We start from the raw sequence: 15,274 nt of genomic DNA, 5'->3' as shown, positions 1-15,274 counted from the left end.
TTTGGCCCAGGTTTGGCCCCCTTTTTTGAGTAAGCACAAAAAACACATCATAACCTAATGGATCTAGAGACTAACAGAGGTGAGGATCGTTATTTAGAAAGGAAACGGCTTTGAAAGTAGACCCCGGGGTGGTTGATACTAAAATCTGTTGCGATAAGCCATTTTGGAGGAGTGAAATTTTAGTTCACCCATGTAATGATGCTGCAGGGAAAATTATAAATACTTTATAAGTGTTTTAGCATTTTATTTCAATTCAATGAGTGCCATTAAAGTGCCTCACCAACACTTTTAAAAGTTCATCACTTGCAAGTTTTACATTTCTTAATGTGCCTGATTTGTTATCAGTTATCCGTATATAGTCTTCAGCAATCATGTGATGACAGATCTACACTCACATGTGCCAAACTCATAAACCGTGACCCTCACACTAACACCAGCGCTGTTTACACAGACCAGAGAGGGCAAACAGGCTGTGGACTTTACGAGCCAACATTCACGCCTGTGCGCTTGCCTGTTTGTTTACGATGGCCGTCGTGGTCGGTCAGACTCAGCAAACACGGAAAGACATGATTGAGACCGATAGAAACATCGGAGGAGAAAAAGACAGATAGAAAGAGGCAGCCGTAACTTTAGACGGCTCCTGAAATGTGCTCGGTGATCAGGTTACAGAGCTGTGACCGCATGGCCGTCTCCCCGGAGAGGATCAGGTGAATTCCCAGGATAGGAGGGCCTCAGAAGGCAGACACTCCAGATTTAATTATACGCATTAAAGAGGATTATTCAGCTCTGCATGAGAGAGACAGATGACTACCTGCTCTCCCCCTCTCGTCTTCTTCTTTTCTAGCTTTCCATCTCTCCCCGATTTGTCACGAAGGATGCAGGATTAATGAGTTGATGTTCTTACCTGGGCAGGGAGGCGTACTGTCGCTCGGCATCCTCATATCGTGGTGTAAATCTGGGTTCTGGGTTTCTCACTGGCATCTGGTAAAGGCCAAGAAGAGAACAGAGTGAAAAAGAGATGAAGATGTTTACATTTCACATCATATTATATTAGACTGCAATACAGCTACTGCGGTATGCACATGGGGGTGTGGCAGTGTCAACAGGGCTGTATATACACAAAGCATGTTGTACATAATGTTTCAATGTGAGCAAATTTGGCTACTACTGACAATCAAATCAATATCAAACACAAAAGTAGCTGTAAATAATGCTCAAGATATCACAACACTGGAATGCATTTGATATAGTTGACCGTGACCGTTAAACATGTTACATAGCACTAATATTGATTTTAACTTTAAATGCATATATTTACATGAGGAAAACATACTGGTTCGGTAATATTTTTTTGTTTTTGAAAGTAGTCTCTAATCCACTCCAAGGTAGCATTTATTTGATAAACAATACAGTAAAAACAGCAATATTGTGAAATATAATTACAATTTAAAATGACTGTTTTTCATTTAATTTATATTATCTATTTTATTATATTATGATATATTTTATATTTATCCCTGTGATGACAAAGCTGAATTTTCAGCATCATTAATCCATTTTTAAGTGTCACATGATCCTTCAGAAATCATTCTAATATGCTGATTTGCTCCTCAAGAAACATTTATTATTATTAATTGTGAACACAGTTGCTGCTTAATGTTTTGTGTAAACTGTGAAGCATTTTTTCAAGATTCTTTGACACATAGAAAATAACTTTAAAAATCGAAAAGTATAATTTTGTGACATTATTTGTCTTTACTGTCACTCAATTGAAACCATACTTGTTAAATAAAACTATAATCTGTAAAGATACTGTTCAAAATAATGAATCATTTTCAGTGATTAATAATGCTATCTTAAGGTACTTACAATCAGAAATACAACATATACACTTCCAACAATCAAATCAATGTAAATTAAACAAATTAAATATAATAATTTAATACAATATCTTATTTATTTGTTTAAGGTCACTATTGTGTCTGAGGAAGCACTAAACCAATAATTAGACAGATGTTACAGCATGTTTGAATCTAACTGAACTGAAAGTAAAATAAAATACTGTATATATATATATATGTGGGCAATTTTGTCCCCACATTCAAAATACCTCTGGCATTTTTGCCATGATCTATGGTTAATTTCTGAACTTGGTGCTAAGAAACCTGCTCCACCTAGGCAGACACCAATATCTGTCATGTCACATTACTGATAAGTTCGTAGTAAAGCATGAATTATCATGCGAGCGACTTTTTCAAAGCCACATTCTAGACCAGCCCTGGCCCTGTCACTGTCTCTGCATTCATCACAGAGTCACCTTCCCCCAGAAATACCTGCTGTGCCCTGTAATCAAGCCATGAAAGGCAGCGTGAGTTGCTCACAAAGGCTGCTTATTGGGGGATTTAGTACTGGGAGTCTTGGGGAGGGGGTAAAAAGCCAGATCCCAGATTATGTTTCTGAAAACAGGATGAAGTCTAGCAGTCCTCCAACCCTCCTGGACTAAGCCTGACTCAAACTCAAGGAAGAGCCAGATTAACTGTGCACATTACATTAGCAAGATGAGCAATCTCTTAAAAGACCGGCTAAACCTCCTCTCATTCAGCATGCAGATTTAGGAGTATCTCCTGTTTCCTTCCTCTAAAGACCGACGCTTTCAACGGGATTTGCTCGCCTCGTTTGCAATCATGCTGCCATAGAGCCTGTATAAAACATTTAGAAGCAGCATCTTCATCTTCTTCCATTTGTCTCGCAGTCTTCTTTTCCCTCTTCACCCGAAAAGCAGAAAGATGACAGAGGACAGGGGCTGTGAGAATTGTACCCTGACACATATAGGCAACTTAATAAATTATAAATACTGTCATATAATCCATGAGGAAATTATTCCAGTAGATTTAGCAGGGCCTGACAGATGAAGGTTGGGGCCATTATGGAAAACTGGCTGCTTTTCCGAGGGCAATATGTGTGAAATTGTGTCATCTGTCTCAATGAGCTGATTTTAAATACACAGCTCGCCGTGCCACCACCTCTCTCTCCACCGTCCTCATAACGGCTGCCCTCCTGCCTGCATATTAGCCACATTTTTTCTCTCAGCCTCGGAAAAACTGAAATGTCTTCAGGGCTTCAATATATATGATGAAAGGACAGGCACACATTACCTGGAAAAATAGGATAGTCGATGGAGGGGTCAGAATGGAAGTGCTTCTGAATGAAAGAGGAAATGTTCTCAGTTTTAAACAGACTCGCTCTATCTTTGCCTCTCCTTCACGCACGCAATGAACTCCATGAGTAACCGAAGTGGGCGTCTTTGAATCCTGATGATGGTGAAGATTACAATCATGTCCCTGGAGGGTTAAAGAGGAGAACTTATCTCCAAATGGAGCAGATATCACTATTTGACACGGTAGAAATACAGACCTTGGTGTTTAATATTTGGTATAGAAATTTTAAGGATCCTTCCCCAACAGGCATGGATATCTGACTGGATCTGTTCTACTGTAATGATGGCAGTGATTTGCTTCATTATTTGGCTGTGCCCTCACATTCACACCATGTCGCTAACTGTGTCCACACTCTGCCCTCTCACCATCTGTGCTTTCAACTCTGACAGAAGCTGCCAATCCATGCTGACCGAAAACCAGCCAATCAGGAAAAAATGGACAAACCGAGGAGCATGAAACGAGCACACCATAACCCTAAAGCTGATAACAGTGCATACAAGGATAAAAAACACCTTTCCAGAGACCTAGCCTGTGGCCAGAAAGGAGACGAAGAGATCAATGATGACTTCCCTCATTTAAGGGCTGATCAGATACAGAAGTGGTGTGGCACAGCAGTTAAGGCTGGTAACTGGAAGGTTGCTGATTCGATTGGAGCAAGAAGTGAGTCATCACTACTGTGTGCCTGAGGAGGTCTATAACACCCGGAGAGAGATTCCTGTTAGCATTCTCATTCTTGCTCAGCCTGAAACACGTGATTTCAAATCTGCCATCTTTCCTCATGGCCACAGAAGTATTTGAGCCAATCTCCTGAGCTGCAAATGTCATGTGACAAATCAATCTAGAGGCCTGGGGAATTTACACCAATACAGCACTGATTAGCTGAAGGTACCATGAAATTGAGCACAGTGTCAATCCCTTTACAAGTGTCTATTCTGAACTTTGATATGAAAGGAAGCAGATTAAAGGGATAATTCACACAAAAATGAAAATTCTGTCATTATTTACTCACACTCAGGTTGTTCCAAACCTGTATGAGTTTCTTTTTACTGCTGAACACAAACAATGATATTTCACAAACAATGATATTTTGAAGAATATGGGAAACCAAACAGTTGATGGACCCCATTGATTTCATAGTGTGAAAAAAAAACAACAACAAAAAATACGATGGAAGACAATGGGGCCCATCAACTGTTTGGTTACAGAAATTCTTCAAAATATCTTCTTGCATTCAGCAGAAGAAAGAAATTCATACAGGGTTGGAACAACCTGAGGGTGAGTAAATGATGAGAATCTTCATTTTTGGGTGAACTATCCCTTTAAAGTCTATTTTTTGCTTTTAAGAGACTTCAAAAGAAAAGAAATGCACACTGTTCCATCATTAATGAATAACTACACAGGAACAAATGAGTAATGCACTAATAACATTCTAGTAACTAACAAGACACACTAATTAATGAATTAGTTAGTAATAGCACTCAGCTGAATGAGGTAGTTCACTATTAGCTAATCAATAACTACCATTTTTTTCATACGTCCCGGAGAATTATTTACAACTACTACATACAGGTTCATAATCAATGTGAATAATGCATAATGTATAATTAATTCTAAAGTGCAGATGATTGTGGCCCACTAGCAATGACAAAAGTATTACCAAATCCTTCAGAAGGAATTACTAATTATTTGGATCAGTATTCTAAAATGAAGAGCATGATAACTCCTTAATATTCACTGAAGTCTTTGTAAACTTTCGAGGTTTTTGTAAGGTTTTGGATAGTAATGACTCAAGAGTTACTAAATTCTTCTAAAGGAATTACTAATTATTTGGGTCTGTTATCTAGAGTGAAGATCATGGTAACCCATAATAACTCAACTTACAACTTACGATCATGTCTTTGGCGTGCATCCATTCCAAACAGTCGTACGCACATATAAAGATATAACAGTTCCTTTTAACAGAGCTTAGTGTTAGCATGTTGCTAAACTGCTGGAATTGCACACTATACACAAATAATAGGGCTACTTTAAATTAGATTAGAGCTATTTATTTTTATTGATGCTTTGTTGGACTGAATTAAAGTATATTTACTATCAAGATTTCTCTTGACTTTGTGCGCCATTTGGGATTTTAATTCAGCTAGTAAACTCAGTTGGTATCTAACACCACAGCAAAAAACAAACCATTTTTTAATAACATAAACCACAGCAACAAACGGGTTAAACAAATTTTCATTTATCTGTAAAAATCCCTTCTGACATGAATATACGAGTAGGTGTGTATGACTAAGTTAATTGTGATCGATGTGTGTGTGTAGGCACAGAGGCCAGTGTTTGTGTGGGGTGTGTGTGTGTGTGTGTGTTTGTTTGCTCAGGGGGCACTGCAGGTCTCTCTCTGGAGAGTGTATATTCATCCCTCTGCTCTGAGCTGTACAGGGCTCATGCATATGTAAAACGCAGAGATGAAATCAGTCTGATTTTACAGTTCACTGCGGGCTAGGTAAACAAATGAATGTGTGGAGGGGAGAGGTGGAGGATGGTGTTGCTGGAAGGGCAAGGTGGGGTGTGCTGACTCTCATCCTCAAACAGGCATCACCCCAGGCCCCATTAAAATCACCTCAGGCGCCACTAAAGAAATCTCTTGATCTGACCGCGCAAACTCTCACCCGCGACATTAGCGAGAGTTTGCTCAAGCCGGCCAAAACTCACAGAGCTGGAAATGGCACTTGTTAAATGTTAATACCTCATAAATTAGTTTATTCATGAAGAAACCTTTAGCGGTACAGATTAATCTGTCCTTTTAATGCTCTTTTAACTGACGTTGAACAAAATGCGCCGTGTGATCAGCCTCCTTAAATGCTAGGTACATACCATAAATACATTCGACATAAATATGTCTAGTGGCACATAATGATTGATGAATGTTAAATATAACTTTGTTAAATAAGAATGTTAAATATATCAAAACACAGCATACCTGGTTCTATGTGAAATAGTAAGGTTCAAGGCATATGCACCTAAAATCTATGTTAGGTTTAGACGGTAAATGTAGTGGGGCCGTTGTTTAGCGAGGTCTGCAGCAGGAGAGCGGAGGCGAATTCGAGCGGTAAGTAAGTGGGTCAAGTGCAAAATGACGAACACCTGTTTCTGATTACAGTGATTGCCGTAGGGAGACCAGATAAAAGCCAGTCGGGTGCGAGAGCTGGGAGAGAGAGAAGGACTGGGATCTGGTGCACAAACGGACTGAGCGAAAAGCATTTCTTATGGACTATTTCCTTTTCTGAGTGCTATAGTTGACCTATGGTGAAGGCGCTGCCGCGCAACTTTCTCTTGCCGTTTGTTTACTTTTCTAAATAAAGTGTACCAGACCCAGTCACACCGACCTCTGTCTTCTTCCATTCCCACGATACTGAACCGAACATCGTTACACTGGTGCCGAAACCCGGGATGGAAGAAGGAGCCACCGGCAGATCTACTCCGTCGCCACTTGAGGACATCATCCACGCGCTCGGGGGACTCCATCAGGAACAACACCGGGCCCTGTTGGATGTCAAAGAGGAGCAGGAGCGACGGTTCGAGATGCTCCTCAGGGCCCAACAAGAGGACCGCGAGCTGTTCCGGAGCTGGATGGACCAGGAGGGTCGGGCCGCCCCATCAACACCAGCTTCGGCCTCGGCCGTATCTATACCGTTACAAAAGATGGGACCTCACGACGATCCGGAGGCATTCCTCGACTTGTTCGTGAAGACGGCCGAGGCTGGGGGCCGGCCCCTAATGGACTGGCCAGTGCGGCTGATTCCTCTGCTGTCCGGGGAAGCGCAGATCGCCACACAACAACTGCCAGTCCAGAACCTCCTGGTCTATCAGGACCTAAGGCGCGCCATTCTCCAGCGGGTCGGTCGGACCCCTGAGGAAAGCAGACAGCGGTTCCGGTCGTTGGAACTCGGGGAGTCTGGATGACCCTTCGTCTTCGCGCAACAGCTCCGGGACGCGTGCCGCAAGTGGCTGATGGCCAGAGGACGCGACGTCGAGGGAGTGATCGATCAGGTGGTACTGGAGCAGTTTGTGGCAAGGCTGCCCAAAAAGACTGCGCAGTGGGTCCAGTGCCACTGCCCGACGTCGCTGAATCAGGCCATCCAATTGGCGGAGGACCAGCTGGTGGCGTGTCCAGGGGTCGGTGAAAGCCTGACATCATCCTCTCTCTTCTTCTTTTTCTTCCTCTTCCTCTCCTCCTGTCCCTGCACCCAGGTACCGAGGAACTGCTCCGCCCCGACCAGCGCCGAGATGGAGGTCTGGGAACACAACGGAGTCCAGTATGGGTCCCAGGGCGCACCCTCGGAGGGTCATTTCCCCGTCCGGCGGCGTACCCGCACCGGCATTTTCGCTCTCCCCACGCCAACCGCTTGACCCACTTCCCGCCGCTGGAGCGTTGCGGGGACCCTGGGCATTTCATCGACCAGTGTCCGGTGATGGAGGTGGGGACACTGGTCAGGGTCCCCGACACACCACAGGCTGCCCCCGGTCATAGCGGATTGTACCAAATACCTGTGAGTATAAAGGGGGGTACCTATCAGGGTTTGGTGGATTCAGGTTGTAACCAAACCTCGATTCATCAAAGCCTGATGCAATCCGAGGCATTGGATAAGAGCCGCACGGTTAAGGTGAGGTGTGTGCACGGGGAGGTGATGGAATACCCGTTAATACCAGTCATTATCCAATTCAGGGGACAAAAGCATAGTGTGGAGGTGGCGGTTAGTCAGCATCTCCGGCATCCGCTGATTTTGGGGACCAATTGGCCCGGGTTTAAAACTTTATTGGGACATTTAAGTGCGGGTGCTTCTGGGATAAAAAAGAGGCGAGGGAGGAAGGCGGTTGCTCAGGTGGGAGAGGCTGTTCCGGGACCATCAGAGCCTGTTTCGGAGGAACGGAGCGCGATTGAAAGGACAGATCTTTCAGAGCGCGATGATTTTCCTCTGGAACAGTCCCGAGATGAAACGCTGAAAAATGCATTTGATCAGGTCCGCACAATCCACAGACAGCCTCTTCACCCGGACCGACCCCTTTCTTATCCTTATTTTGTGATCATAAAAGATAAGTTGTATCGGGTGACCCAAGACACCCAGTCAAAGCAAGATGCAACACAGTTATTAGTTCCAAATGCTTTTCCAGGCGGCTCATTGTAATCCAACGGCTGGGCATTTAGGGCAGGCAGCTACACTTGATCGTCTAATGACCAGTTTTTTTTGGCCCGGCCATCCACGAGAACGTGCGCAAGTGGTGCGCCTCTTGTCGTGAATGTCAGCTGGTGAATCCGCCGGCCAACCCAAAAGCACCTTTGTGCCCTCTTCCTTTAATAGGGGTCCCCTTCGAAAGAATCGGTATGGACCTCATCGGGCCATTGGAGCGATCTGCACGAGGGCATCGCTTTGCTTTAGTCCTAGTGGATTATGCAACGCGATACCCAGAAGCAGTGCTACTTTGTACTATTTCCGCGAAGATCGTGGTGAGTGCACTGTTTCAGTTAATCTCCCGGGTGGGAATCCCGAAAGAGATTCTCACCGATCAAGGCACGGCGTTTATGTCACGTACAATTCGCGAGCTTTACGAATTACTGGGCATTGAATCCGATTCGCACCAGCGTCTATCACCCACAAACAGACGGACTGGTGGAACGATTTAATCGCAAGTTGAAATCCATGATTCGGAAGTTCGTTCCGGAAGACGCCAGAAATTGGGATAAATGGTTAGAACCCCTCTTGTTCGCTGTACGCGAGGTCCCCCAAGCCTCCACGGGGTTTTCCCCTTCGAGCTTCTCTATGGGCGTCAGCCCCGTGGTGTGCTGGACATCTTTAGAGAAACTTGGGAGGACGGACCTTCGAATAGCAGAAACGAAATTCAGTATGTCATGGACCTGAGAACAAAACTCCACACGTTGGGGCGGCTCTCTATGGAAAATTTGTTACAGGCCCAGGACAAGCAAAGTCCGCTGTACAACAGGGGGACTAGGCTGCGAGAATTTGCACAGGGAGATAAGGTACTTTTATTACTTCCCACGTCCAGTTCTAAATTACTCGCAAAGTGGCAAGGACCATTTGAGGTTACACGGCGAGTTGGAGATCTCAATTATAAGTTTATTCGTACAGATAGGGGTGGATCACGTCAAATTTATCACCTTAACCTGTTAAAAAAGTGGAATGAGGTGGAATCAGTGATGTTGGCATCGGTGGTGAGTGGGGAGGAGGATCTCGGTCCAGAGACGAGCTCAAAATCACAATCTCTCGCTCTGGCACTTGGAGGAGACCACCTCTCGCCGATCCAGATCACTGATATACGTAGTTTACAAGCCGAGTTTGCTGACGTGTTTTCGCCCCTACCTGGCCGAACGTATCTCATTCAGCACCACATTGAGACGGATCCGGGCGTGGTAGTGCACAGCCGGCCATATCGTTTGCCTGAACATAAAAAGAAAGTGGTTCAGGAGGAATTAGAGGCGATGCTGGACATGGGTGTAATAGAGGAATCCAACAGTGACTGGGCCAGCCCGATAGTTTTAGTACCTAAAACGGACGGCTCGATTCGGTTCTGTGTGGATTATCGCAAGGTGAATGCCGTGTCGAAATTCGACGCGTATCCAATGCCTCGGGTTGATGAGCTACTTGATCGGCTGGGTACTGCTCGTTTTTATTCGACACTGGATTTAACGAAAGGATATTGGCAGATCCCCCTAACTCCAATGTCTAAAGAAAAAACAGCTTTCACCACGCCGTTTGGATTACACCAATTTGTCACCCTTCCTTTCGGCTTGTTCGGGGCTACGGCAACCTTTCAGCGCCTGATGGACAGAATTCTCCGGCCGCATGCTGCATATGCCGCTGCCTACTTGGATGATATCATCATCTATAGTAACGATTGGCAGCGCCATATGCAGCATTTGCGGGCTGTCCTCGGAGCGCTGCGAGGAAGAAACCCAAAGAAGTGTGCAATTGGGCGTGTGGAAGTCAGGTATCTGGGTTTCCACTTGGGTCATGGACAGGTGCGTCCCCAAATTGATAAGACGGCAGCAGTTGCGACCTGTCCAAGACCTAAGACCAAAAAGTAGGTTAGACAGTTTTTGGGGCTGGCGGGATATTATAGAAGGTTTGTGCCTAATTATTCGGACCTCGCTAGCCCGCTGACTGATCTAACTAAAAAGGAGGCACCAGATACCGTCCAGTGGACGGAGCAGTGTCAGCAGGCCTTTCCCCAGATAAAGGCTGCTTTATGTGGCGGACCGCTCTTACAGGCTCCTAACTTTTCTCTCCCTTTTATTCTGCAGACTGACGCGTCGGACAGGGGGTTGGGCGCAGTCCTGTCCCAGAAGATGGAGGGTGGAGAGCGGCCGGTGCTGTAGATTAGTCGAAAGCTATCGAAAAGGGAGACTAAGTACAGCCTACAAAAGTACAGTACAAAAGGAATGCCTAGCCATCAGGTGGGCCGTTCTCACCCTCCGTTATTATCTCTTGGGACGGGAGTTCACCCTCTGTTCGGACCATGCTCCCCTGCAATGGCTCCACCGCATGAAGGATACCAACGCGCGGATCATTGATTGTACAAATAAATATGCACAATTGTTGTCTTTCTCAAACCACATCTATTTATACAATCATATCCCTAACCCTAAGGCTCTAAACCCTGACTCTGTCCTGCATGATCCTACAAAGCATCATCCATCTTTCTCATTTCCAGGCCTCTAATCACTTGTACAGTAGCTTCATAATCCTCCTCGAAATTCTCAAATATCTTTTAGTCCCATCTTAATGAGACACGAAAAAGTGCGGAAAGTGTGTCATGAGAGAAAAAAAAATCAGGCCCAGTGGATTGTTCAACAATCGGTCCCCCTGCAATACTTGACCTGGGGTGATGATGGGCAGCAATAAACACCGTGGCGTCTGACTGACAGACACGCTGGGTGATGTGTGTCAGAGCTAAGCTTCGTAATGACGGCCATTGGGATGGCATGGTGGGAGAGCAGGCCGGTGCTGTATCCTCCATCCTACTCGTCCCTGCTCCTTCAAAGCTAATGGCCTACAGAAAGCCATTTCACGGCGTGCCGAGCAGAGGAGAGGAGAGATGAGAGGGTAATTCAGGCGGAAGAGACTGACACAGCCAGTCGTAAAGCGGCCTCCCCATCACTTCGTACACTGCACAATCCATGTGCCATCAGCGCCATTACCTGGACCTCCGTTTGCCCCGACCCACCCGTGCTGAAACTTAGTTTGATGTATTCATCCCTGACGCAAGACTAAAAATGGCAGGCTATCGCCTTTAAAGTCAACTTGAAATGACATTTGAAATCCTTTTCTTCCATAATATAACATATATCAGAGTGAAGCAGGATATTTAACAAGAAAATAATTGATTTTATCAATCAGGAATTGATTGGATCATAAAAAGCAAGATTTAGAGAAAAGGCTTTTTAACATTAAAGCTGAAGTTTAAAGGAATAGTTCACTGACAAATGAAAGTTTTGTCATCATTTGCTCACCTTCATGTCTAACTTGTACAACTTTATTTCTTCTGCGATACAAAACAAAAAAAGATTCTCTGAAAAATTTGGTTTTGTCTATACAATGGAATTCAATGAGGCCAACCTTGTTTTAGAGCCTTCTGGCTTTCATTGTATTGTCAAAAAACAGTTGAAATAATAAATGTTGACAGATTTTTTTTTTTTTTTAAGTGAACTGTTCCTTTTAAGTCGAGCCTCAGGAGCATCTCCACATAATTCAAAATTATCCAGACCATTATTTGCTATTATTGCTGTAAACTTTATTACATAAACTAGCATTAAATTTACTGCTAGAGCAACTGCTGCCAAGACTTAAGAAAAGCTGCATTACCTAAAATAGTGCTTGCCAACTGATTTGCATTCACCAATGCCTTAAATATGTGAGCTGAAAAAGAAAGCTGTTTCAGAGGTGGAGCAATGCCTTAACATTTAGAATTTTATTATGTTTTGCATGGAATACATTTTTTTTATTTTTAGTTCAATATATGGCTTATGTGTGTAGAGAATACAGTAGATGACTTTAAAAAACAGCAAGTGTGCTGGGCTTTATGGGTAAAGACTGTTTGAAATGCTCTACGAGTGAAGGTGGAAAATATGCTGATGTTTTTTGACAGACCATATTTAATCTAAGACACGCTGTTCTGTCATGTGAAGGACTGGAGCGATATTAATATCTGCATTGATAAATAGGCTGCATTACTCAATCATGTTCAGCACTCATAAAACACAGTCAGCGACGGGCAGCATAAAAAGTCAGGGGAAGAAAAAAACTACACTGCAGACAGCTAATAACATCCAGCTCCTTTGCAATTTGTTAAAATCTGTCTATCGCTTTGCAAAACGACAAGCTGCAGAGAAAAATGGAAAAGCCCGGAGTTTGGGCTACTTTTTCAGCTGACTCAAGTGTTTTGTCATCCATCAGTGGCCTGTGCACAAGTGCGTCTCAGCCAGTCATTACTTACGATCAGACATATGATCATTTCCTCCAAAAGACATGAATAACCAGACATGTCAATTCTAACCGAAGGGCGATCAGTTATTCCACTGAACTGGTCATATGAATACTGACAGCGCTCCAAACACGCACCACTTGCTTCTGGGAGTATGGGAGGGAGATGAGCAAAGAAGGATATGTCTAAATCTGTGATTGCACATGAGAACAGAGTCAGATCTGGTATAATGATGCATGCATAACCAAAGCCCTCAATGGAACAGACTGGTTCCCTTGGGCCGTAGTGGCGGAGCTCGCCTTGTAATGTGGTAGCGGGGGAGAAAGCCTGGGTTAGGTGCACAATATAAATTGGAGTCAACAGCAAAAAGGAAGTCAATGGAAAATTACCTTAAATTTATGAAAATACTGTCATCATTTACTCACCCCCAAATAATTCCAAACATGTTTTATTTTCTTTCTTCTGCAGAATATAAAAGAAGATATGTTGGAAACCAAACAGTTTTGGTAAGCATTGACTTCAATTGTATGGACAAAAACTTCTCAAAATGTTCTAATAGCTTTTTAGGCAGCAATTTTGGTAATGCAAGTCCTGCAGGGGTCCATGAATAGACATATAAAACAAAGTTTTTCCTAAAAGTAATTCATTTATCATAAATTTGCCCAAATAAATTTTACAATGCAATAATACATTGACAACTATATAAATCAATACTTATATTTAATATGATTAGGAATGTTTTTATTTCTAATAAATGTTGTTCTTTTAAACTAAAACATAAATAAATAGAAAACAGTTATTTTAAATGGTAATAATATTTTACAATATTACGGTTTATTTCATCAAATAAACATAGCCTTGTTCAGCATAAAAGACTTCTTTCAAAAACATTAAAAACTCCCAAACTTTTGAACGGCAGTTTAAATTTATATGCAAATTTAAAAAGAAGAACAGTGACAGGTAATACTGTTTGTTAATGCTTGATGTTAACAACATATGTCATTGTGCTACTGAAAAGTTTTTAAATTGGGGGCGAGAGAACACTGGGTCTGTAAAAGTCGAAAATTCCTTCAAACTCCAGAACCGTTTGGCTTGAAAAAGTGTAATCTCAAACACCAATCTCTCTCTCGACAGACACACACACACACACACACTCCAACGCATCCACCCACTTCCAATCAGCCAAAACCACAGGCCCTCTTCTGACTGTTAATTGAGTTTAGCCAAAGTGCTGCCATTGCACAAGTGATCTGAGTTATAGATTATAAGAACCTCTCACACGGCCATCGATTCCAAACGGCCCAGCGCAGGGCCAGAGAGAGCTGATGTGAGCTGAACGCTGCTTTGAGGATCTCTGCCATTTAATTAAGATGAGGAGAAGGTCAAGGGGCAGGTGTGCAGCTACGACACTAATGCAAGTGAGGTAAATATTTTAACTGCCTGTCCATGAATTAAAAGATAAAACGGAAATGTTATACTGCTCATAATGCATGCTGGAACTGGAGTTGAGCTGCAAATGATCAGGCCCTTCTACTTTAAAGGGTCGCTCTCATGATGACAATTCGTTACTATTTTACATTTTGGCAAATTAGAGGCAAATTTGTACAATCTCATTTGTATGTTTACAGATGATCTGCGAAACAAAGTTCGTTTGGAGTTTGTTTTGGGAGTTCGAAACAGCTTGCCAAAGCGAACTTTCCGGAAAAACTGCTGAACACCTTCGTACTACCATTGGTCTGTGGCGATTACGTAATAGATAGGTGTGCGGTGAAGCTCCGCCTTCTTTCAATTGAAAATCTTTTCTGGTTCATTTGGCTTGTTCAGTTGGTTGTGGTCAGACGTCCGTGAGTGAAAACATGAACACACTGGAGAGCTGTTCAACGTAGAAAAATAAAGTAGTACTTCTGATGAAATAAGACACTGACACCGTTTTACATGTTTAATACGGTAAAGCTGCTTGATTTTAAGCTATCTATTGTATAAAGTGATACGTATTTTTGTCGCTGGATAAACTCAAGGTTGAGCCACTGTAGTCACTTGGACTATTTTAAACATTGTCTTTTCTAACTTTCTAGGCCAGCAAATTTCAATCCCTTAGCTTCTATGGAGGAGTGAGACAGCTCTCAGATTTAATCAAAAATATCTTAATTTGTGTTCTAAAGATGAATGAAATTCTTACGGGGTTGGAACAACATGAGGGTGAGGGTGAGTAATTACTGACAGAATTTTCATTTTTGGGTGAACTAATCGTTTAAGTGATTGATTAGGACAAGTTATTTAAAGATCTGATGCGTCACGTAACTTAAACTAGTATTTCCAGACTCTTGCTTCTTAAACAGATGTGGTCAATAAAAATCAACATGTGGAAAGATATCTTGTAGCCTACTGTTGGTACGAGAAGAGATGGCGCCAATATGTAAAGGTTTATAAAGAATACAATGGACTTGATATGAACTTTCTGATATAAACGGTCCGACTACTTACAATGGGCACACTCTTCAAGAGAGTTGAGGCAATGGCCAATGACAGCAGCTGGAGTAAAAATCATTGAATTTTGTAGT

General features: G+C 43.0%; 1 protein-coding gene across 7 annotated transcripts in view; it reads right to left on the bottom strand.

The window, feature by feature from the left end:
* The window catches only part of pard3bb (par-3 family cell polarity regulator beta b), a 343,528-nt gene that overhangs the window by 8,293 nt on the left and 319,961 nt on the right, over nucleotides 1–15,274 (bottom strand). For all 7 annotated transcript variants that reach the window (XM_077216357.1, XM_077216355.1, XM_077216356.1 and 4 more), the window contains one exon: nucleotides 905–981. In XM_077216357.1, coding sequence (XP_077072472.1) covers nucleotides 905–981 — 77 coding nt within the window. The remainder of the gene's footprint in view (nucleotides 1–904; nucleotides 982–15,274) is intronic.

The sequence above is a fragment of the Siphateles boraxobius genome, unplaced genomic scaffold, assembly GCF_051911475.1.
Source record: "Siphateles boraxobius isolate OS27281-9 unplaced genomic scaffold, OSU_SipBor_1 7, whole genome shotgun sequence".
Lineage (NCBI taxonomy): Eukaryota > Metazoa > Chordata > Actinopteri > Cypriniformes > Leuciscidae > Siphateles > Siphateles boraxobius.
Note: the sequence above shows the minus strand (reverse complement) of the source record. Positions and strands in the feature narration are given on the sequence as shown.